General features: G+C 42.4%; 1 protein-coding gene and 1 long non-coding RNA gene across 2 annotated transcripts; both read left to right on the top strand.

Moving 5' to 3' along the window:
* The first annotated feature begins 21 nt into the window (after positions 1-21).
* Positions 22-15,886, top strand: LOC123745477 (fibrillin-1). Its single transcript, XM_045726051.2, has 19 exons — positions 22-1,039; positions 1,205-1,771; positions 2,001-2,195; positions 2,433-3,077; positions 3,228-3,410; positions 3,583-4,146; positions 4,284-4,328; positions 4,780-5,343; positions 5,667-5,849; positions 6,440-6,724; positions 7,066-7,254; positions 7,358-9,256; positions 9,373-9,570; positions 13,017-13,259; positions 13,568-13,675; positions 14,089-14,318; positions 14,545-14,815; positions 14,988-15,410; positions 15,648-15,886. Exons 1-19 carry the CDS (start codon positions 22-24, stop codon positions 15,884-15,886), a joined length of 8,049 nt encoding a protein of 2,682 aa, XP_045582007.1.
* Positions 15,887-20,450: 4,564 nt separating this feature from the next.
* LOC123745503 (uncharacterized) lies at positions 20,451-22,264 on the top strand. The gene is made up of 3 exons (XR_006771339.2): positions 20,451-20,632; positions 21,303-21,377; positions 22,086-22,264. It is a non-coding gene; the product is annotated as an uncharacterized lncRNA (long non-coding RNA).

Genomic DNA, 22,264 nt, shown 5'->3' with positions numbered 1-22,264 from the left:
GTGGACACAGAGCAGTCACGCATGGTATTGTGTGAGTGCCCCCCAGGGCATACAGGAAGTGCCTATGATGAATGCCACATTATTCATGAAATACAACCAGGATGCCAGTATGATGCAGACTGTCCGTTATTCCATGCCTGCGTTGACAAGCAGTGCCAAGACCCGTGTAAAAGTAAACCATGTGCCGTTCATGCTGTGTGCCGAGCAGTCAACCACCGCCCCATCTGCTACTGCCCCTCACGTTACACGGGAGATGGCTACAAAGCCTGCTCTCCACTCGAATGTAAGAGCAATGATGATTGTCTGGACAAAAGCGTTTGCCACAACCACAGGTGTGTTGATGCTTGCACAATATCTCGTCCCTGTGGTGTTGATGCCCAGTGCACCGCCTCGCACCACTCCACGCATTGCAACTGTGACATAGGATACAGTGGAGATCCATATATCACTTGTTCTACTATTGGCTGTAGAGACAACTCCTCCTGCCCATCTACCCATGCTTGTATTAATGGGGTATGCAGTGACGTGTGCAAAACCACTAGCTTCTGCCACCCCAGCCAGATCTGTGAAGCGAAAGACCACCTTGGATCCTGCACCTGCGCGCACGGCTTTCACAGTACTGCAGGAGGAGTTTGTGAGGCTCGTCCCAGCGTCGAGTGTACCTCTGATAAAGACTGTGGTTCACAAGAGGCTTGCCTTGATGGCAGCTGTCAAGACTTGTGTAAAAATGAGCCGTGTGGGAATGGAGCAACATGTACCATTCAAGGAACGCGTCCTCTAGCCACCATACTATGCCAATGTGGTCCAGGCATGACAGGAGACCCCTTTACCCAATGTGTCACGATATCCACCCCCACTCCTGGCTGTGGATCTCAGTACGATTGCTTATGGGACCAAACATGTGTAGAAGGTCGTTGTGTTGATCCTTGTCGGGAGACTCCATGTGCTCCAGGCGCCGCCTGCCGTGCTCTGGGACACCGAGGCGTCTGCTCTTGTCCTGCCGGCTACCATGGTGATCCACACACATTGTGTACTCCAGGTGAGTTGGAATTTATTGAAATAAATTTTAAATGATATTTATGGTATTTTTGCAATAATGTAAATTTTAGAGTGGAACTGTAGCATGAAAATAGTTTTGGGTGAACATTTGAATTTTTACAATTGTCATGTAAAATAATCATATATAATTCGCTCCCACTTGCAGTTGGTTGTACTCAGAGAAATGACTGTCCTGTAAAGGAAGCTTGTGTAAATGGTCGCTGTGTGAACCCTTGTGAGTCTCACAACCCTTGCAGCCCAGGGGCCAAGTGCCACCCTGAAGGAGAACATCCGGTCTGCTCCTGTCCTGAAGGCCTCACAGGTGATCCATACATTAAGTGCCAGCCTGTAGGATGCTCCCAAGATACGGACTGCCCCTCTCACCAAGTGTGTCAAAACCAACAGTGCCAGGACCCCTGCCAGCAGATTCGGTGCATAGCTAATTCTGAATGTCTTGTCAAAGATCACCAGGCCAAGTGCCAGTGCCTTAAGGGTTATGTGGGTGATCCAGACCGGTACTGCATATTACCGCCCACACAAGAATGTAACGAAGACCAAGACTGTCCGGCTCTACAAGGCTGCATTGATGATCAGTGTCAAGACTTGTGCCAGGCAGTACACCCTTGTGGCACTGCTGCTCTATGCAAGGTCTTGGAAAACCAGCCCATGAGAGCTATGTCTTGTAGCTGCCCTGAAGGTTACGATGGAGACCCACACTATACCTGCACACCTAGTGAGTATATCGGTTTTTATTTACACATTTATAAGCATTCATAGTATCATTTTATTGGCTACACAAAAAACTAAATACTCAGTAAAGTCTGCCATGTGTTCTGCCTTTGAAAAGCGATAATAACATTTTCACTACACAGTAGTGTATTTATCTATAATATTAGCAATCAAAGTTGACGTAATATTCAAAATTGTTTACATTCCTCATGTGATTTGTCTTCTTCTTCCAGGTAAGATTGACAAAGAAGAAGGTTGTGCCAGCGATGCAGATTGTCCCTTGGTGTTGTCGTGTGACTCAGGAGTGTGCCGCAAACCCTGCCCTGCTGGGTGTGGCCTCGGTGCCATCTGCTCAGTCCTCGACCACAGACCTGTGTGCCACTGCCAGCCTGGCTATGCCGGCGACCCACAAGTGGGCTGCTTCAAGAGTAGGTTTCCTCACTGGCAGAAATGTTTTGTACTAAAGTATTTGCAGCACCACTTGTTTTGAGCGTCATCATTATCAGCGATTTTGTTCTTCAGCTTTGCATTTTTAAGCTAATTTTTAAGAGTTTTTGTGCCAAGATTACAGTACTATAATTTGTGAAAATGTTGTCTTTCATACTTTTAACATTTTGCCAACTTTTACGGTATTCTAAACTCTGTATTCTCTTTCTTTCGTGTAGTTGACTGTGAAACAGATGAGGAGTGTCCCTCATCTGAAGTGTGTGAGCACAACACCTGCCTGGACCCCTGCAGGAAGCACAACCCATGCCCTCCAACCGCAGTGTGTGTCGGTGCCAACAATCAAGCACAGTGTCAGTGTCCACCAGGCACTTCTGGAGACCCTCAAGTATCTTGCCAGTTGGTGGAGTGTACAGGTGACCAGGATTGCAAGAGCTTTGAAGCGTGTGTGAATGGGGAATGCAAGGATCCGTGTGCCTACTACAACCCATGTGCTAAAGACGCTGTGTGTCAAGTGATTACTCACAAATATGAGTGCGAGTGCCTGCCCGGCCTCCAAGGAAACCCAAGATTCAGATGCGAGAAACCTAAGGATCTCGGCACCTGTCTGGTAGATCAAGACTGCCCACCTACACAAGGCTGCATACTTCAGTCCTTAGTAACTCGCTACCACAGCCAAATATCGGCTGTGTATATACGGCTGGATGACTCGGACTCTGCTGCCACTTGCCGTGACTTGTGTCAGGAACATAAGCCATGTGGACCCAATGCCATCTGCTCTGTCATTGACTCTAAACCCCGTCGCTCCATGAGCTGTGCTTGTCCACCTGGCTACCACGGCGATGCGAAAATTGAGTGTCGTGAAAGTAAGTCAGAAAATCTTCGTCCTTAACTGTAATCAAATGTTTACTTATATTTTGGCATTTGTCAGTTGTAAATAGCTTGTGTAATTGCTCTACTACAATTACAACTACATGTGCAATATCTTATTTTAACTTGTCATCTAATTTTTGCAGTTCCATTACAAGGAGGCTGCATTCGCCATACAGACTGTCTGAATACCGAGGCATGTGTTGAGGGGGTGTGTCGGGACCCCTGCAATTGTGGCCTCAATGCCCAGTGTCATGTATCCTTGCACCGACCCTACTGTACCTGTGCCCCTGGCCACACCGGTAACCCAGATGTGGCCTGCTACACAGGTTAGTTTTTATCAATCCTTGATGACTCTGCCACATTTGCTTCAAACATTGTGGTGGATTTTTAACATTCGTATCATATTTTAAATAAATAAATTGATCAGTTGAAATTAATTATTTTTACTTAGTTAAATCTCTTGATACATCGATCTTCATAATTTCATTTGTCTTGCAGTTGGGTGTGTGAGCGATATTGACTGTCCAGGTGACAAGGCATGTGTGGAGCAGCAGTGTGTAGACCCATGTGGCCAAAGCTCACTCTGTGCACCTTCAGCTACCTGCTCAGTGGAACAACATAAGGCAAAGTGTGCTTGTCCACTAGGAGAACATGGTGACCCTAGCCATCAATGCCTGGCTCTAGGATGCAGGAACAATGACGAGTGTCCTCCCAGTCTTGCCTGCATCAACGACCAGTGTCATGACCCATGCAAGGATAATGTGTGTGGAGTGGGTGCGACCTGCAATGTTCACCAGCACACCCTTGATTGTAACTGCCCAGAAGGATATAAGGGAGATCCAAGAGTGGCTTGTCGACCACAGTCGCATGCATGTATGGCCGACTACGACTGTGGCACAGGGCTGGTGTGTGTGCGTGGGGTTTGTACAGACCCCTGTAAGCAAGAGAAGCCATGTGCACCCAACGCAGTGTGTAGTGTGCAGGACACGAGACCCATCAAGTCTGTCACCTGCACCTGTCCTGCAGGTTTCACGGGTGATGCAGAAGTCCAGTGCCGGAAAAGTATGGAATTTTGCCTCTTGCCCCGAGCACCATCATGTCTCTTGTCATCACATATTCATGAATTCTTCTTTGCCTGTCCTTTTCTAAATAATCTCTGTGTACTAAAGTTAAAGTTAAGATAATCTTATATTTTCCAGGTTTAGTGAAGAAAATGAATATATTCTCAGTCTTATTGAAAGCAAGTACTAATCAATAATATTCTGTAGTAACTGGTCCAGCGGCGCTGTGCTTGCGGGACACTGAGTGCCCCGACAGCCTGGCGTGCCTGGGTGGGCAGTGCGTAGACCCGTGCTCCTGTGGCACAAGTGCTGTGTGTCGTGTTATCAACCACCACGCTGTGTGCTCCTGTGCCCCGGGCTTTGATGGAGACCCTTACACTGCTTGCTTCTCTAGTAAGAAACACGCACTACACCATTTTACAATCTACCTGTATAATGATTCACCAACTACATGCTGTTGCACTAATGTGCTAGGTTTTAATACTATAACCTTAACATCTGAATTTTGCAACTTACAAAAACTGACTATTAGTGTCTTAACATTTAATTAATATCTGTTCAGAGCATAATATCTGCTAATATAATAATAGAGAATAACAGTATGAGGGATAACACACTCGCTTGCCTCCGCCAGAGGGATGCGTCACGTCTGACAGCTGCCCAGCAACACACACCTGTCATAACGGTTACTGTGTCGACCCATGCTACATCAACAACCCGTGTGCCATTAATGCCGAGTGCTTCGCTGTCAATCGTGAGCCCCGGTGTCGGTGTCTCTCTGGCCTAGAAGGTGACCCGCATGTCAAGTGTCAGACTCTCAAGTGTGGGCTGAATGATGATTGTCCACAAGACCGAACCTGTCGCAATGGGCAATGTGTAGATCCCTGTGTGTACACCACATGTGCTGACAGTGCCACTTGCACCCCTATTGAGCACAGTGGAGTGTGCCAATGTCCTCCAGGCTATCGTGGTGATCCTGTGTTTAGATGTGAGCTAGACGCAGAGCCCATATGTTCCAGCGACAAGGACTGTAGCACAGGTCTGGCTTGCATCAATGGCAAGTGCCAGCAGCTCTGTAGCTCTGAGGTGTGTGGGGACAATGCAGAGTGCCGTGTGGTAGAGTCAACACCCTTCAAGGCAATGGTGTGCAAGTGTTTGCCTGGACACCAGGGCGATGCACACACACAATGCAGACTCAGTAAGCATAACATTTAACACTTGTCATGGTATTTTTCAATATACTGTATATTATGAGCCTTTTCCTTAATATTCACATTTATAATATGCTTTACAAACCAATTTACAATTAACATCGTAATTATTTTGCCCATATTAGTATTATAATGACCAAGTTTACCAACTTGTAGTTAACACCAATGCCACTAAAAGTCTAGAACAATTAATACCTAAGTGAACGTTACCTTCCGTCAAGGCCAGACTGATGCGGCTCTATACTGGGTGTGGTAACTGGAAGTCATTCATCATGGCCACTCACCGCATACTAATACCACTAATGTTCAGTTCCAGAGAAGACAGGTTGTGTACGTGACACGGACTGCGCCACGGAGTTGGCATGTGTGGAGGCCGTGTGCCGTGACCCTTGTGATTGTGGGGTCAATGCACTGTGTACTGTCGTCAAACACAGAGCAGTGTGCACCTGTGTCCCGGGTTACGAGGGCAACCCGCAGATAGCTTGTTCTGCTAGTAAGCAATTTAACATTTACTTACATATATATGATATATATTTAATTTATTTGTATATAAGGGATTGACTAATATAGAAGGAGCTTTATAACTGACAATATACACTGAAAATGTAGGAGTAAGTATTTAGTGACACGTTTAGTACACTTTACTCACAGTAGTTTACTGGTGAAGCAGAATTAACCAATGCATTTATTGCTAATATGATATCTAATATGATAGTTACATGGAGTAATATCTACAAGGTGAGACAGCAGGACAACAACAAACAACACAATAATGCATGCACTCTCTCTCTACCCTAGCTGGGTGCACCAGCAACTCCCAGTGCCCAGATGACCGCTCCTGCTACAATGGAACCTGCGTCAGCCCATGCTTAACAGACAACAAATGTGCCCCAAGAGCAGAGTGCCAACCCATTGCCCACAAGGCTACCTGTTTCTGTCCTTCTGGGACTAGTGGTGATCCTCTTAAGGAGTGCCAGGTCATAGGATGCTCGACAAACACAGAGTGTCCGCCAGAACGTGTGTGCTTAAATGGCCGCTGTTTAGACCAATGTATTTACAATAACACATGCGCACCAAATGCAGAGTGTCGTAGCATTAATCACGGAGTCGAGTGTCGGTGTCCAGTAGGCTTTGAAGGCATACCAACACTTGCTTGTAGAGAAAAGACACAGCGTGACTGCCGCTCGGACTACGATTGCGAGAATGAGTATGGATGTATGGAAGGGAAGTGCCAGAAACCATGTCAAGTGCTAGAGCCATGTTTGGACCCAACAGTGTGCACCTTGGTAGCTACTAGGCCCGTCAAGACCATGACCTGCAGCTGCCCTGAACACATGGTTACCTCTCGTCAGGGGCAGTGCATAGACTGTAAGCATATTATCTCTATCTTTTGTTCTCTACAGCTTTATTATAATCCTTACCATGTTCTCTACAGCTTTATTATAATCCTTACCATGTTCTCTACAGCTTTATTATAATCCTTACCATGTTTGTCTTTACAGAAAGTTTGACTGTTATCAGTGACCATTTTGTCATCATTTGTGTCTAACTTGTCTGCTTATCAATACCTTAACATCACACCAAGCACAAATACAAATTTAACATCTGGCCAGAACTTGTATAACCATACCTAACTTAAGTTAACATCTGAGTTTGAATTATTTGCTACCCCTCATGACCAGTGATAACCTGAACCTTACTTCCTACAGTGGAGCTTCCAATGAGTGTGGGCTGTCGTTCGGATAACCAGTGCCCAGAGGAAACGGCCTGCCTCAACACCCTTTGTGTGACTCCTTGTTCCTGTGGTGAGCACACAGAGTGCTTTGTTCGTGACCATCGACCCATTTGTACCTGCCTTCCAGGATACCAAGGCAACCCCAATATTGGATGCTACAAGGGTAAGTTCAACCTTAAACTGAGCTTGTTTAAAAAGTAATTATGATTCATTATTGTTCTATTGACCAAACTATTTTATTACTCACACATGATTTTTGCTTGCAGCGGGATGCAGCAAGGATGAGGAGTGCCCACTGGACACAATGTGTTCCAGTGGTGTGTGTATAAACCCATGTATGGTGAATGACCCGTGTGACATCAGTGCCGAGTGTTACGCTGAGAACCATCGCTCCAATTGCCGGTGTGAAACTGGACTCGAGGGTGACCCCTACATCAAATGTCTGGTTATTGGATGCAGAAGTAACTCAGAATGCCCAACAGACAAGGCCTGCGTTAATCGTCAGTGTGTGGACCCTTGCTTATATGATGACGTGTGCGCGCCCAGTGCGGAGTGCTATGTCTTCCAGCATGTCATTGGCTGCAGGTGTCCAAGTAACATGCCTTATGGTGACCCACGCTTCATGTGTGAGGAGAAAAAAGTTTTAGTGGAGCATCCTAAACCTGAATGCCTTGTGGACTCTGATTGCCCCAGTAAACATGCATGTATCAATGAGCGTTGTGTGAATCCCTGCCACATTCTGCATCCCTGTGACAAGACAGCCATGTGTGATGTGGTAGATTCCATCCCAGTAAGAACCATGATATGTGTATGTCCAGAGGGCTTCATTATGTCTGACAAAGGAACTTGTGAATTAATTGTCCTAGACATAGCGACTGGATGCCGTGCTGACTCTGACTGTCCATCAGTGGAAGCTTGCATCAACCGAATATGCCGTGCTCCTTGCGAGTGTGGTCGCAATGCCCATTGTGAAATCAACAATCACCGTGCAGTGTGCACCTGTGAAGTAGGATTCCAGGGTAATCCTAATATCGGATGCTTCCCAGTTGGTTGCCAACACGACAGTGAATGCGATGACACCCAAGCATGTTACGATGGAGTTTGTGCTAACCCATGTCTTGTTGACGACCCATGCTCTGTTAATGCCGAATGCTATGCTAAACAACACCAAGCCTATTGTCGCTGTCCATCTGGTCTTCAGGGTGATGGTTATACCGACTGCCTCACTATTGGCTGCAGGGCCAACTCAGATTGTCCAAGTGACCGTGCATGTATTAACACAAAATGTTTAGATCCTTGTGTATATGATCCTTGTTCTCCCAATTCTGAGTGTGTCATCATTGACCACAATGCTATGTGCCGGTGCCCACCTGGGACCACAGGCGACCCTAATGTACAATGTACACCAGCCATACAACCTGTATGTGTTACGGATGGTGACTGCCCCAGTCAACACGCATGTATTGACGAGTTATGCGTCAACCCATGCAAGGAGTTAGAGCCATGCCATGAGACCGCAGAGTGTAAGGTTGTCGATACTCTTCCGGTAAGGACAATGCTTTGCATTTGTCCTGATGGTAAAGTAACTGAGGAAGATGGAGAATGTGAATTATTACCACCAATTAAGCCAGGATGCGCAGAAGACCCAGAGTGTCCTTCAGAAAAGGCTTGCTTCACTGGTGTCTGCAGGGATCCATGCCAATGTGGTGCCAATGCTGATTGTGAAATTGTTGAGCACCATCCAGTGTGTACATGCAAGCGGGGCTATGAAGGTGATCCAGAAATTCGGTGTATTGAAATTGGATGCTATGGAAATGACGACTGTCCGACTACACATGCATGTCGGAATGGGCAGTGTGCACCAGTGTGTGGACCCAACAATGAGCCTTGTGGCAGTGCAGCTGTCTGTCAGGGAGTTAAACACGAGGCTGTTTGCTACTGCCCGCCTGGCTCTCAAGGCAACCCACGTACACAGTGTATTGCCATTGGCTGTGTCTCCAATGATGCCTGCCCAGATGACCGCAGCTGCATCAACCAACGGTGTGAAAGTCCCTGCAGTCTTGAACCATGCAAAGAACCAGCCACCTGCTATACCCAGGACCATACTTGGGAGTGTCCCTGCCCACCTGGCTTTAACCGCACCATCGACAATGGCTGCGAGATGTGTAAGTGCACACATTATTTTGTCTTAATTTCATATTTAACTACAATACACATCTGCTTATATAATGTTTTATAATAATTTTATAAAATTGCTAAAAGTGAATACTTTTTTATTCAGTGGTGATAGGGTGTAGGTCAGATGTGGAGTGCCCAAGCAAGACTGTATGCATCAATGGTAAGTGTATTAACCCTTGTGACCTGGATCCTTGCGGCGAAAACACAGAGTGTCGTGTGATTGACACAGTGCCAGTCAGGACCATCGCCTGCGAGTGTCTGCCAGGCTACCAGGGCGACGCTGCCGAAAAGTGTACCCCAAGTGAGTGTCCTCTTGTTAGTGGTGCTGTGTTCCACATGGTATCCCACGCTTGCTTCCTCATTCATAATTAATGCTTCAACTGCTGCAATTCATATCACATGACATGTATTGCTTGTAGTTTGTCCGGTACTTCAGTAGTTTGCTTATACACCATTTTTAACCTGCATTATTCATATCATTCATCTACGAAGATTGCTGCAAACATAACACCTTATTCCTTTTAATTAATTTTAGCCACTGTTTATAGCTGAGAGAATTTAAATACAGTAGCTCTATATCTTTCATGATTATTACTAAGCATATTAATTTAATACAATGGAATCAACAAAATTATGGTAAAATTTTATAAAAATGATAACACATTGATTTTTATCATGTGTACTGGAAACAAAATTTTCATATGTATTTTAATGATAAAAATATGCCAAAATCTCATTTTTGTGATTTGAACTAAAAATTATCAAATCTTGCTCTACCAGGTTTGTGAATTGAAAGTTAAAAATAAAAATAAAAAATTAAAATACAGTATGTTAGGTTGATCAGGTATGAACACTGCTCTTCATCCTTGGGCACAGATGTATGCTGGTTTACAGCTGTTCTCTTGAAGCAATTGGGTGTATGCAACACTTGCCACTCACCACTTTATTGACCTAATTCATTTGTCTGAATAGAATTACCTTATGTCTGCAGTATTACCAGATATATTAGCTTGTGTATCTGCAGTATTGCCAGATATATTAGCTTGTATGTCTGCATTATTGCCAGATATATTGGTCTGTGCTTTCAAGATATTATCAGAAATGTTGATGTGTAGTCAGTGTGGAGGCCGAGGCAGCGTTGAGGAGAAGGTGGGAAAGGTGTGGAGACGCCCCACAAGCCCCTTGTGGGGGTGTCTCCCTGGCCTTAAACATGAAGGCTCTTAAACATCTAAGCTCTCATCTCTAACTTCGAGTTAGAGATGAGAGCCTAGATTAAAATTACATAATACAGTATTGGAAAATATAACAAAAAATGTACAGTATATTAAAATCTCAAGTATAAAAGTTGTATCTTAAATTTGGGTACTCCGTATATCACATGCTTGCTGAGGTTTCCAGTCACTTGAATTATATATGGTACTTCATCATTCAGATAAAAAAATATTTACCAAAATCTTTAAAAGATTAATTCAAACTTAAACTGTTAACTTCATAAAGTCTAAAATTTCTTGGAGGGCTTCTTGCCGTCTCCCTGAGCCACCCACCTGGAGTCCCCCGACCACAGTGCTACACCAGGCTTTATCAAATAATGAGTGTCTACTGGAGATCACACACACAGACCCAGACACACTTGAAGATGTTACACCACCTCTACACCATTCACTCCAAATATCTACTGCCTACGGGGCTAATCATGCCTGTGCCACCTCTTGTGGTGGCTTAATCTTCAACAACAACAACAACATACTGTAGATCAGTACCTGGGTCTGGAGTACTCCAGATGGGTAGCTTGTGAAGATGCAGATAAGAACCCACCAGAAAGGGACATTTCATTACATTCACTGCTGGATTTATTTACTGGGTACTGTATATGCCACTGCCTTAACGTTAAACCTGCATAAAAGGGGAGAGAATGGAGACAATGTTGTTAATACCATCGTCTCAAGCCCGACCTCACCACTGTTGCAAGCATCCTCTAGGAAATAAGCGTCCTCTTTATGGGTCAGCTAGTGTTCTAGATTGAAAGCTTTAACTTGACTGGTAATAGTATTTATTACATGTACCTCATCAGTGGAGAGGAAATCCTAAAACAGCGCAGTATTATTAATAATGCCTGCAGCATGTTGACCAGACCACACACTAGAAGGTGAAGAGACAACGACGTTGCGGTCCATCCTGGACCAATCTCAAGTCGACTTGAATCAACTTGAGAATGTTCCAGGACGGACCGAAATGTCGTCGTCCCTTCACCTTCTAGTGTGCGGTCTGGTCAACATACTTTAGCCACGTTATTGTGACTCATCGCCTGCATACCTGCAGCATGTGTCTGACAGCTCATCAATGATTAATCATCCTACCAACCTTGCTAAAGAGACAGCTTTCCTTGTGAAACATGCATGAAACTTATCTGGTAGGAATCATCGGACTATTAGGTGACTGGGTAACGTGTTTATTTCCAATATAAAACGATACTCTTTGCTTAGTTCGTCGAGGTGTAGCTGCACTCTTGAGTCCAGGTGTTACAACTCTGGTAGGAACCATTAACACATCAATAAATAATTTAGTGACCATGTTTATAACAATAAGGCCTAACTCTTATTTATGAAACAGTATAGGGAAGATAATGTTCATAGATGTTCTTTAATTTGATATTAAATATGTATGATAATTCCAGTGCAAGTATATAACCAGTAATACTTAACCTCTAAATGACCCATTCACACAAATTTGACTGTTTATATTTAATGGGGTAATTTATTATCAGTTTTGCAGTTTATTGTGACTTTGTAGTACAGGTACTAGGTTCTGACTTTAATAATTATGCTTTATGACTTGGGTATACAGGTATTACTGTATGTGTGACCTAAGATAACTTGACTTGGGTATACAGGTATTACTGTATGTGTGACCTAAGATAACTTGACTTTTGTGAACTTACTGCAGACAAACTCAGTGTGTGTTGCCTGCTGCTGCTGTTGTCATTGTTATGCATCATGTCTCTTGCTTTGCTAACCCACATTATTCAGTGTTTGTACTAACGTTTTAATATTGTTCTCGTTTCAGGACAATCAAGAATTTTTGTTTATAATGCATGTTTTTGGTGGTGGGATTTGTGTGTGAGGAAGATGAGTGCATTTGAAGTTGTTTTATACACTGATTAATATGTTGTCTAAATATAATCTTACCTAGTAATTGTGTTTATATTGATATTTAATATTGATATTAGTACAGTATATTTAATTTATATGTTATGCAATATTTGAATTTAAACATATTTTATTGTTATAGAAAAATATATCACAATGAATAGGTTTTCAACATATATATTCTTGATGAAATTTGTTGAATATTAATTTTAATAATTAAAGTTTAAGGATTATTCTTTTTAATTGAATTAATACTTCCCGTTGTCAGGGACAGGGAGCCTATGTATATATCTACTTTAGGCTTGTACCACGCTTCCCCAAAAGTCAAACTATTGACCCTTCCCAGGATACATTCCCATAACAGTTGCCTATTTCCTGGGTACCTATTTACTGCTAGGTGAACAAAGGCTTTAGGTGAAACGAAACGTGCCAAACTATTTATGTCCCGTCCGGGATTTCGAACCTGGGATCTCCGATTGTTTGTCAAGAACTTTAAATTAAGCAAACTAAAAAAAAAAAAAAGTTAAATTTAAAAATTACAAAAGTATAGAAGTGCACATATAGTATTGGCTTGTTCCGTGACATCTTGTCTGCCCAACAGCACCAGTCTGTCCATTGGAGAAGGGCTTTATCCTCCTTGACGACGACTGTGTATGTCCCACCGACCGTGACTTCTATGTTGATGAAAATGGAAACTGTGTGCACTGTCCAGTGGAGCTGGGTTACGTCCTCACAGAAGATGGTGTGTGTATGTGTGATCCAAAGAAGGGCTACCACCCAACAGCACGTGGAACTTGTGATTGTCCTCCACCAGCCGTCAAGGATGAAAATGGCTACTGTGTCGGTAAGTTATGATCTGTACACCCCTTCCTCTAGCCACCTACGGCATTTTCTTTTCTCACAGTGTGTCTGGTATTTTGTTTTTTATTTAATTTCTTTAACTTGCTAGTTAAAGCTCCACATTCAGTGAGAATCAGATACTCTTGTTTAGATTGTGTAAAATAAGCTAACAGTTGTTTCTTCATCCCTTGATAAAATCTTTCTAATGTGTAGTGAGACCCGATCAGCCACCAGTCGTGGGTTGCACCACGAATGAGGACTGCCCGTTGGACCAGATGTGTAACCAGACTGTGTGTGTTCAGCCTTGTGCAGACTTCCCTTGTGCCAAGTATGCCAACTGCATCGATGCCAACCACAAGGCCATCTGTAACTGCTACTCTGGCTACTCTGGTGACGCTTACCAGAAAGATGATGGCTGCAGTGAGTGTCGATGTCTTCTCGATTTTGAATTTTATTTACACTAATAGCTCAGATGCGTTGTGCAGTTACTTTCATTATTTTGCTATTCCTTATTATTCTTGTTATTCCTAAGAAAATAATCTCAGTATCAGCAGTTCTTAATACATTGATTGGTGCTCTAAATAAAAACTGTAATTCAGATAACTAGTCTTGGTGTATACAATATTCTTCAATACAGTATTGGATTTATTCTTATTGCTAAGATAATATAACTAATTTTTAAAACACTTAATTTTCAATTATAAAACAAAATTAAAATAACAAATGAGCTAACAGTGCCCAAAGCATTGAAATACTCTTTGCTTGTTAAAAGTAAGTTTATAATTATGCTGGGCTACATAAAGTAACATAAGCACTTGATGCTATCCGAACAGAGCCAACCTTCGCCAGGACAGACTTCCCTCGGCCTGATATGTTGGTCAACTGCCTGGCCGATGGTGTGCAAGTGGACATCAACGTGGGTGAACCAGGCTTTAATGGTGTCATGTATGTGAAGGGATACTCCAAGAATGAGGAATGTCGTAAGGTTGTCAGGTCAGACATTGATGTTAATACCATCGACTTCAAGGTCAAGTTCAACACCTGTGGCCTCATCCATGAAAATGTACGTTGGACACATTTGTTATAGACTTACTGTCTTGGATATTCCCAAAGTTTTCTGTAAGAACTGGTTATATTGTGTATTGTCAGTTTTATAGGATAGTTTTATTAAAACTTTATCATGTGAGATCATTAACAGAAAGCCTGGGTAGAAAATTCACATGTGCCATTAGGCGACATGTTTCATAAATCTCATGAAAGGTCATTTTCCACCCCCATACTTCCCACAGGGTCTGGCAAGGTTCATCTTGGTGCTACAGAAACACCCCAAACTAGTGACATACAAGGCCCAGGCATACCATGTAAAATGCACCTACAACACCGGTGAAAAGACTATCACCATTGGCTTCAATGTATCCATGTTGACAACAGCTGGCACCATTGCCAACACCGGTCCACCCCCAACTTGCCTCATGAAGATCACTGACCCCAGTGGTGGTCCCATAGACAAGGCAGAGATTGGTGACCTCCTCATGCTCAGAATCCAAGTTGAACCTTCTAGTAAGTATTTGTCCTATTCTAACCTGACATTTTACCTGGCAATACTGTACCTGCATACAGCTGAAATGTATAATACAGTACAGTATATAAATTTTGCTTGGGACCAATTACCAAATACAATATTGCTCTATGATATTACTTAATGTTTAAACATTACCGTATTATATTTCAGATATCTATGGTGGGTTTGCACGCTCTTGCATCGCCCTGACAGCCAACACAGACGGCAGTGACAATGAACATCTGGTGACAGATGAGCATGGGTGTGCAACTGATCCATCTATATTTGGTGAGTGGGAACAAGATGATGGGGAGGGCAAAGCACTTGTTGCCCTCTTCAGTGCATTCAAGTTCCCTTCATCGAACTCTATAAGATTCCAATGCAACGTTCGTGTCTGCTTCGGTCGGTGCCACCCTGTCAACTGCAACGGGTACGATGCATTTGGAAAACGTCGACGTCGACAGGTAGAACAGGATGCCGAGGTGTTGTATCAACCCGAATCTGTTTATGATGGTCAGCTGAGGGAGATCCAGGTCAGCTCTCAAGCAATACTCACAGTGGAGAGCCGAACAGAGAGATTCACCGCACCAGAAGGTCAGTAGCCAGACTTTTCTTAGAAATGTAACAAATTAAGAATTATATTGATAAAGATAGTTCTCTACAGTAACAGACCAATCATGCCACTTGAGATATCGTATAATTTTGACATCAATATTTCAACCTTCATTTAATTTTTCATTGAGATGAGAATTTAGCACCATTGTTAACAATTGAAAAGACAAATACTACTGCCATAATTTTTTTTTATTTAATTAAATATTATCTCTGCAGATCCAGATAACGTTGGGGTGGAAGAAGTATGCGTGAGCAAATGGGGTTTCATAATTGCACTCATAATCACTGCTCTGCTGGCTCTAGTAGCAGTAGCAGTGGCCGTGTCCTGCTGGCTCATGGCATATCGGCGTCGCCCAAAGCACGGAGGACCTCTCCCTCACCCGCCAGAGTTTCCCAACCCACTATTCACCACCCCTGAGCCTCTGGCTGAGCCTTCGCCAGACTATCTCTCCTGAGGGATATTCTGCAGGGCTCCAAGAGCCTCTTACTCCTAAGTACTGTGATTGACTCTTTTTTTTCTAAGTTGAGCCACTCTCTTATTGAGCCTCTGAAACAGATTTAATAATAACAAACCTAGGAACAAAGTTTATTGCAAATTTCCAAAAAATGAAACCTTGAGAACGAAATTTAAAAATCTAAGTGGCTTTTATTATGTGAATATTTTGAGTTGTGATCCCAAGAAATATAAGAAAAGTTGCACGATCAAGCTTGTCACCTGTGTGACACATTCCGTTAACTTTGATCGACCTAAGTTCTGCAGAAACCACTGGGATGTGTCATGCAGGGCAGGTCCCTAGTCGTGTGGCTGAAGGAAAGTTATATGAACTTGTAAGACATATCTGTTTCTATATTTGTACAAAGTCATTTCCTAAAGTTCTCTGAAAATGTACCTGTTTTGCTATATTTGTTTTAAGGCATTATGGGTATCATTTCAGGGCTGACATAACAGTGGCACACAGTCCCTGTTGACAGTGACAAATAATGTGTTTGAAAAGTTGAAATATTCCCATGAGCGAGTAGTCCAAAGATTTTATGTTATTTTGTACTTTGTCATCAGTTGCAAAAATGTGCTAGATTATTATTAAATAATAATTGGGTGCTTATGGATAAGTCCCTGTTATGTCCAACTTCTTCAAGTGTCAAATGTAAGGTGGAAAGCAATTTTTTTATTTTATTAAGTGGCAAGTCACCTCTGCTATCTCTACAGGAGTCTTGTCAGAATGAGCTGAAAAATTGCTTACTACATTACAGTGTATAAAGTGGATCTGCCATGGCGGCTATGGGGAGTCACAGGTGGTTACTGCCAGCTAATGCTGCAATTGGTTATTAAATAGAGGTTAGTGATTTGTTTTTAAGAGGATTTTAGAAATGCACAAAGTTTGACCTCCCCCTATCTACTTGGCAGGACCGAATCAATGGTTATTGAGATGTTTTAAGTTATATTTGTGCACGTAGGTAATAGACTAAATGAAGAGTTATTGACGGTGTAAATGAAGACAATGTGTGTGGCTACTGTGATTAATTGTAATTCAATGTCGGCTCTTTCCAAGTGTACGGCTAGTCGTCTTTTTTTTTTTTTTTTTTTCGTGGAGCCACTAATCTTGGCTAATATTTTGTCAATGCCAAGTCTTCTACGCCTGTTGATAACCAGAAAAACGTCTAAAATTCAGACATTACTGATACTGCAGAATTTGAAAAGATATATATTTTTTAAAATGTGATACTTTTTGATATAGCTCCTAGGAGCAAAATTCTACTCAATTAGTCTAATAATCCAGCCTCATTTATCCCCATCCCTCCCCACCAAAACAATGAATCTTGCGCTAACCAAATATCAAGGCAAGCCAGCACTAGGTGTTCTGTCCTAACTTGGTTAATACACTGACTTCAACAAGGGCATATTTTCACTTGTTATGTCCCTCATTACTGTGATCTGCACTAGGGTGCATTGCTTTAATCCCAATATGCCCTTGTTTGACTCATGGGAATATTTTTTGTAATCCATTTTTGACAAAAATAGGTGGTGGATTCTTTCATGTTTTCGCAGACCAAAGCAATATTAGTTATATCCTCTTTGATCTTGAGTTAAAAATAATAGGTGTTGGGTATTTCTGTCCATCGAGTCTTCACACACTGCGGCTTGCCTTTGATCTCCTCTTGTCCTCCATTTGGTAAATAATCATTATAACATTTCCATGCTTTAAACAAGTGTTAATATGTCTCACTTTGTAACATAAATGTTACCGAATAAAGGATATGGAATACATTCTAGATTTATTGCCTATACGAAAAGGGAGAGTATTCACTACTTTCCTCAAAGCACGGGTAACCTGTTCCTCAAGAGGTCAGTCCTTGCTGTTGCAACATGTACTTTGCATCCTCTCATTTTTTAAACCCATCTTTTAACATCTGTGAGACTGTTGAAGTAAATTAGACCCAATGACACTTTGGGTTATAATGTACAGTACACTATATACTATTGTTGTAACCCTTGACACCGTCATTGCAAAGAAATGTTGCAGCCACAACACTGACAAAGCTGATCACTTGAGCAGTCTGGAGCTCACAGAGACAAACATTGATTCTGTTGCCTTTATTTTCTCAGTACAGCCCAATACACCAGTCCTGAGTATCACAAGACAGTATAAAAACCTATTTATGGACATAAAAACTGTTGTTAAAGTAATTGGAAATGTACCAGCACAATAAATTATGACACAAAATGAAGGACATACATTAATCTGTACCATTAAGGTAGTACATGGCACACGGGCATGGTGGTGCATGGTATTACATGAGCAAGGTGATGCATAGTGGTAGATGAGCAAGGAGGTGCAGGCAGGGTGGTACACCAGCAAGCTAGTGTAATGCAGCGCTTCAGCAAGGTGGTGTGTGGTGGTACACCACAAGGTGGTACATCATCAAGCACCAGCAAGGTGGTGTGCTACTGTATGCCAGCATGGAGGAGAGTCACTGTATGCCAGCGAGGCAGTGTGTCATTGTATGCCTGGAAGGTGGTGTGTCATTGTATGCCTGGAAGGCAGTGTGTCATTGTATGCCTGGAAGGTGGTGTGTCATTGTATGCCTGGAAGGCAGTGTCACTGTATGCCTGGAAGGTGGTGTGTCACTGTATGCCTGGAAGGCAGTGTGTCACTGTATGCCTGGAAGGCGGTGTGTCACTGTATGCCTGGAAGGTGGTGTGTCATTGTATGCCTGGAAGGCGGTGTGTCACTGTATGCCTGGAAGGCGGTGTGTCATTGTATGCCTGGAAGGCGGTGTGTCACTGTATACCTGGAAGGTGGTGTGTCATTGTATGCCTGGAAGGCGGTGTGTCACTGTATGCCTGGAAGGTGGTGTGTCACTGTATGCCTGGAAGGTGGTGTGTCACTGTATGCCTGGAAGGTGGTGTGTCACTGTATGCCTGGAAGGCGGTGTGTCACTGTATGCCTGGAAGGTGGTGTGTCACTGTATGCCTGGAAGGCGGTGTGTCACTGTATGCCTGGAAGGCGGTGTGTCATTGTATGCCTGGAAGGCGGTGTGTCACTGTATACCTGGAAGGTGGTGTGTCATTGTATGCCTGGAAGGCGGTGTGTCACTGTATGCCTGGAAGGTGGTGTGTCACTGTATGCCTGGAAGGTGGTGTGTCACTGTATGCCTGGAAGGTGGTGTGTCACTGTATGCCTGGAAGGTGGTGTGTCACTGTATGCCTGGAAGGCGGTGTGTCACTGTATGCCTGGAAGGTGGTGTGTCACTGTATGCCTGGAAGGCGGTGGGTCACTGTATTGAGAAAAAAAACAGCATTTAATGTAATGAAAGGCAATTTCTGGTGAGCCTTGGAGGCTCCCTGAAGCTATCCGAACTGATGTGTGCTATATTAGTTTGGGGTCATCAGTCACAGGAGTTCTTAGGTCTACTGGCAACCACGAGTCAGAACCTGGCCCCCTCAGAGAGGTGCAGGAAGCAATGGCCTATGAACACTTTACATTCAAAGTAAAGTTTAAAGTAAAGTTTCAAAGTAAGTAAAGTTTACATTCAAAAACATCATTGCCATCAACCAGGGAAGGACCCAGAAAGACAGGCAAATCAAAACAAACCACTGGTTAACCTGTGCAATCTACATCCCAAAAGATCAAAATAACTCTCCTAGAAAGAAACCAAAGAAGCAACCCTTCATGTGACTAGCACTTCCACTCGTTAATGTTACCCCCACCCCATAGGGAAAGGGGGAGAGGAGGGGAACTGGCTCCAGTTCTTGAACGATGAAAAAATGCCAACCAGAATGAGGGAGGGTGTCAGGGAGCCTCAGGGACTCGCCCAGAAAATGGCATTTCATTACATTCAACGTTGGTTTTCTGTGAGGAGCCCTGTTGGCTCCCTGAAGCTAACTACCCGAAGATAAGTAAAAGTATATTAGCCTTGATTAGGACTGACGAAGAGCACTTAAGACTTTAATTAGTTTCTAAACCAAATTTCAGCATATCATTTTATAAGAATCAAAACTGCAAGTCTCTCTTAATTGTTAAGGAATATTCTTATCTAAGTTAATCTTAACACACAGTGCCAATCAAAAATACTGGCATCTTTTCTTGTGTTAGTATTAAAAATAATCAGTCTGACATTGCTAATATAGTATTAAAATGGCGAAAATTACTATAGGCTGTATGTAGAACACGGGACGAGTTCCTGAATCCATTATTTATGAATCTCGAAAGCTTTTATCCCTTGTTTTGATTTATAATATACTGATTAAAGTAAATCAGTATATTGCTTATTACTTATTATATTAAATTATAATATTACTGATTAAAAGTAACTAACGGAATGTAAAACATTGGAGCGCAAACTAGCACAGCACGAGAAATTGAAATTGAAATAAGTTTATTGAGGTAAAATACACACAAAGGGATGAGGTAGCTCAAGCTATTCTCACCCCGTTCAGTATATACATCGTGTTAATACATACATAGATACACACATCACAAGCAATAAACGTATTACCGAACATTCTGAGAGATAAACATATACATTAACTAGCACAGCACGAGGATATGGTCGTTAAGCACTGTGACGTCACCAATGACGTTGGGCAAGAAGGTCAGGAGCGGCCGGCGCCGCGTCAGTGTCGGGCTGACAGCCAGCAGACGTGGTTCCTTAGGCGGTGTCCCGCTTCTTACATCATTTGCAGCTATACCGGTCATCAGGTAAGGTTACAGTGGACTTTATTGCTTAATGTATTAACTCATATAAGGTGCAGGTGTCAATATTTAATTATGGTGTGACCTGGTTGTTGGCGTAGCGTAATGTGGGCTCTGTGATGCCTTTATAGGGACGGTGATATTTGGGTGGCGTATGATAGAATTGGTAAAGTTATTTACATGGAAACCTAGTTGACGTATCCAAATAATAGTATTAATAATTAACTTCGTTTAAGATTTAGCCGTACAGCATTAAGTAGCTGGTCCACAATTTTTTGTTAAATCTGCATTAGAGCGGGCAAAAAGTCTTAAATATCTGGGCAGTACGTAAGGTATTTAAGTATGTTGGCCTGTTAAAAATGTAATAATTATTAGAGTAATTAGTAAAGGATGAGGGTGTAAAGGATACAAATTACTACAGAATTTTGGGATTTGTAGCTCAAAACTTTAGAGCCAGCTGTCGTAATATTTAAATTTTTAAATGGCTTGTAGGTACTGTAAGGCACTAAATGTACAGCTTATTCCTGTGGCGTAGCGTTGGTAGTAGTTTATGGGTGTCTACTGTGGCTTAATGGTCAGAGGGTGTTTTCACAGGCTCGCAGAACTAGGCTGCTTCGATGAATCTTGATGCTTTTAAAACTTAATGGTATTAAACCCACTTTTTTTTATTTAACAGGTGGGTGTGGATTTCTGGAATGTAATTCACGGAACCAATTTTATCCGAATTACCTTGGTTAAGACCTGGTATTTGGTAAGTTATGCAGGTTTGAATTTCTTCAGTCTTGATATCTGTAGTGTCCATTGCAGCGGGTAAACAAATTTTCAGGTACAGTAGTTCTAATAGTTTGTGGTTAGGTAGAAATTGAAAATTTATATTTTGGTATTAAATCTTCCTGCCACCCCCACTACTTGGGCAATTTTCCTAGTTCATGTGGTTTCTTCAGTAGTGCGAAAATTTTATTTTAAAGCTTTCAGTAAAGTTAATATATATTCAGTGGGGCCGTAATTAGTAAACGTAGAAATCTGCGTGTCTTGGATCACATTGTTTTCCCAGACGGTCAATTTTGTAAGTAATTAAGTGTTGGCATGTCGCTAATTTACGGGCTACTAGTGGACATGCCACGTCTTATGGGGTCGTAATGTTAATCAGTCATGGTATCTGTAGTAACTAGAATGCGTGGTAATATTGTTTTGAATGGCAACTTAAAAGCTATTAGGATGAATGTATCAAACAAATTAAGAATTTAAATTTATTGCAAAAGGTTTAGTACTAAAGTTTGTACCCTGGTGTTGCCCTATATATCAAAGATTACAAAGACACGAAGGTATACAATATTATACAGAAATTATAATTTGAACAGAAATAACCTTTTAAATAAAATAACACTTTTTCATAAATTTATTTGATACTTTATAAATCATTGTAATGGTATATATAACTTAATGTTTGTTTTTCTAGGGTCTGGCTCGACAATGGCCAAGAGTCTTCTTGAGAAATAACTTGGTGAACGGAGGACTAGTCAGTCACACAAGGCACGGAACTAGTTCTGGCGTGACGTAGCTGCAAGTCTCGGTAGAGGTGGTTGGACGGTGTTGAACACGGCGGCTGGCAACGTTGCAGGAATATCTGAAAGAAAA

This window comes from Procambarus clarkii, chromosome 71, assembly GCF_040958095.1.
Source record: "Procambarus clarkii isolate CNS0578487 chromosome 71, FALCON_Pclarkii_2.0, whole genome shotgun sequence".
NCBI classification, from domain to species: Eukaryota; Metazoa; Arthropoda; class Malacostraca; order Decapoda; family Cambaridae; genus Procambarus; species Procambarus clarkii.
The sequence above is the reverse complement of the archived record's forward strand: the minus strand, read 5'-3'. Positions and strand labels throughout refer to the sequence as shown.